A 1905-nucleotide genomic window follows, 5' to 3' on the forward strand; every position below is an offset into this window, starting at 1 on the left:
ACCCCTCAAGACCTCAAGGACGAGGATACACACAGGACGCACCTCTAGCGAGGCCCGCATAGTATGTGGGAGACTCCTGCCGCCGCCCCTGCCACCCCTGTCAGTGTGCCTGTGGTAGCGAGAGACTGCCAGCGAGAAGCTGGAGGCAGGTCGCTAGGATACTGAGATGGAGACCGCCAGTGGAGTTGGGAGTCCACCGTGCACCGCGCTGCGAGCCTGTCGTGTCCCTTGTCAGGAGCAGGAGAGCCCCACCTGTCCCCCTGATCGTCCTTCCAAAATCCTGCTCGTGCAGGTGGGGTCTGGGGACCCTGTCCTCCTCCCCCATCCCTCGTTTGGGTGTCTGTTTTCTTTCTTTTTTTGCAAAAGAATTTGCTATGCGGAAAGAAAGAATTCTGGCGAGCACACTCGAGCAAGCGAGAGATTTTTTCACCACAGATATCACACTCAAAGTGATTCGGGCTCTCTCTTTCAGTACGTGACCCCAGGATCTTCCACGATCTCGCGCCGGCTCCAATACCGGCAGCATCGGTTCGCCTTCGCGCGTGCACCGCCATACGCATGCCTACAGTGCTGGCATCCTCCCCGCCACGTGCCCGCGGTGCCCCCTTTTTCTCTTATTTTTTTTGTGCCAGTCCGCGCCAGTCCGCGCCCTTGTCGTGCCAGCTGTCTCTTGCCTACACGGCATGCACCGGCGTCCTCAGCGGCCAGTAAGGCCATCACCGCCCCCTTTGTACGTTTGAAGGCTGGGGAATTGTGGTAGACGGGGGCGGGGACATTGCTGGGCGAGGCAGCGGCGGCGAGTATCTCTCTTGAGCACTTGAGCACTGGATAGGGTCGGTTCCGCATGGTACGGGACCCCTCGATCGTCTCGCCCACCCTCACTGGTGTGTTCATTGGGGGGGGTCATAACAAAGACGGTACAGGATCGAGGTGCACGCTGCCGAAGCAGTGTCGTCCCCCCTCTCCCCGACGGCGATGGCGGTGTGACCGATCGAGCTACAAGAGGAGCTTGGTCAGCAGGATCCGGGACAGGTCTGATGCACTACCTCACTGGGCCTGAGATCACCGAGACAGCGCCCGTCACCGTCTCGGATTCGCGTGGGATCGAACCACTCCGGGATGAGAGGGCTCATCAATTTGGATTCAGGGTTTCTCATCTGCGGGGGGGCAGCGACGGCCGGGGGGCGCAGCCGGTTGAAAAGGTACGCGTGAGGCAGCTTGAGGACGTACTGCACACGCAAATCATGTCTTTAAGTTGTACTTCACACGCAAATCATGCTCCCCACACTTAGCGCCGGCACTATTCCCGACCTCGATCATACTCTCTCGCCCTGCGCGATGTCTTGCGTCTGTTCCGTTTCCTCGGATGTCGCCAGCCCTCCTCACCCCCCGCTCCCCCCGAGGCGCTGCCCCCATCCACCCGCCCCCCCCCGATCCCCCATCTCCCCAAACACGCACCCCTCCTACCCGCACTACACACCCACCGCCTCCTCTTCAGTCGGATCCCTCCAACACATTCTCCCAAGGTCCCCACCGCCCCCCCCCCCCAACTCAAAAAATCGACGACCGGACGGCGGAAATGCACTGTCACCGTATCCGAATCAACACAGCCGGTATCGAGATGAAACACCTCGTAGCGCACGGTGTTTTCATCCACCACCAGCTTGCCCTTGATGCCGGACGCAGCCCTTGCCTTGACGGCTTCGGCCTTGGCGTTGAACTGCTGGCTGGCGACATAGGTATTGGGCACCACCAGCCCGCTCCAGCTGGCAACGGCATTCCACGCCATCACCATGTTGACGGTGATGATGGTGCCGAAGAACAGAACCATCACGCCAAGCATATGCCAACCGGTAAACACGAAACCGGATGCCTGGCTTTTATTGGATGACATTTCTTCACTCC

General features: G+C 59.9%; 1 protein-coding gene across 1 annotated transcript; it reads right to left on the reverse strand.

Moving 5' to 3' along the window:
• Nucleotides 1-1494: 1494 nt before the first annotated feature.
• EMIHUDRAFT_223179 (hypothetical protein) lies at nt 1495-1894 on the reverse strand (the record flags this gene model as incomplete). Its single annotated transcript, XM_005792342.1, has 2 exons — nt 1495-1506; nt 1592-1894. 2 exons carry the CDS (start codon nt 1892-1894, stop codon nt 1495-1497), a joined length of 315 nt encoding a protein of 104 aa, XP_005792399.1.
• Between the last annotated feature and the right edge of the window lie 11 nt (nt 1895-1905).

The sequence above is a fragment of the Emiliania huxleyi genome, assembly GCF_000372725.1.
Source record: "Emiliania huxleyi CCMP1516 unplaced genomic scaffold EMIHUscaffold_108, whole genome shotgun sequence".
NCBI classification, from domain to species: Eukaryota; Haptophyta; order Isochrysidales; family Noelaerhabdaceae; genus Emiliania; species Emiliania huxleyi.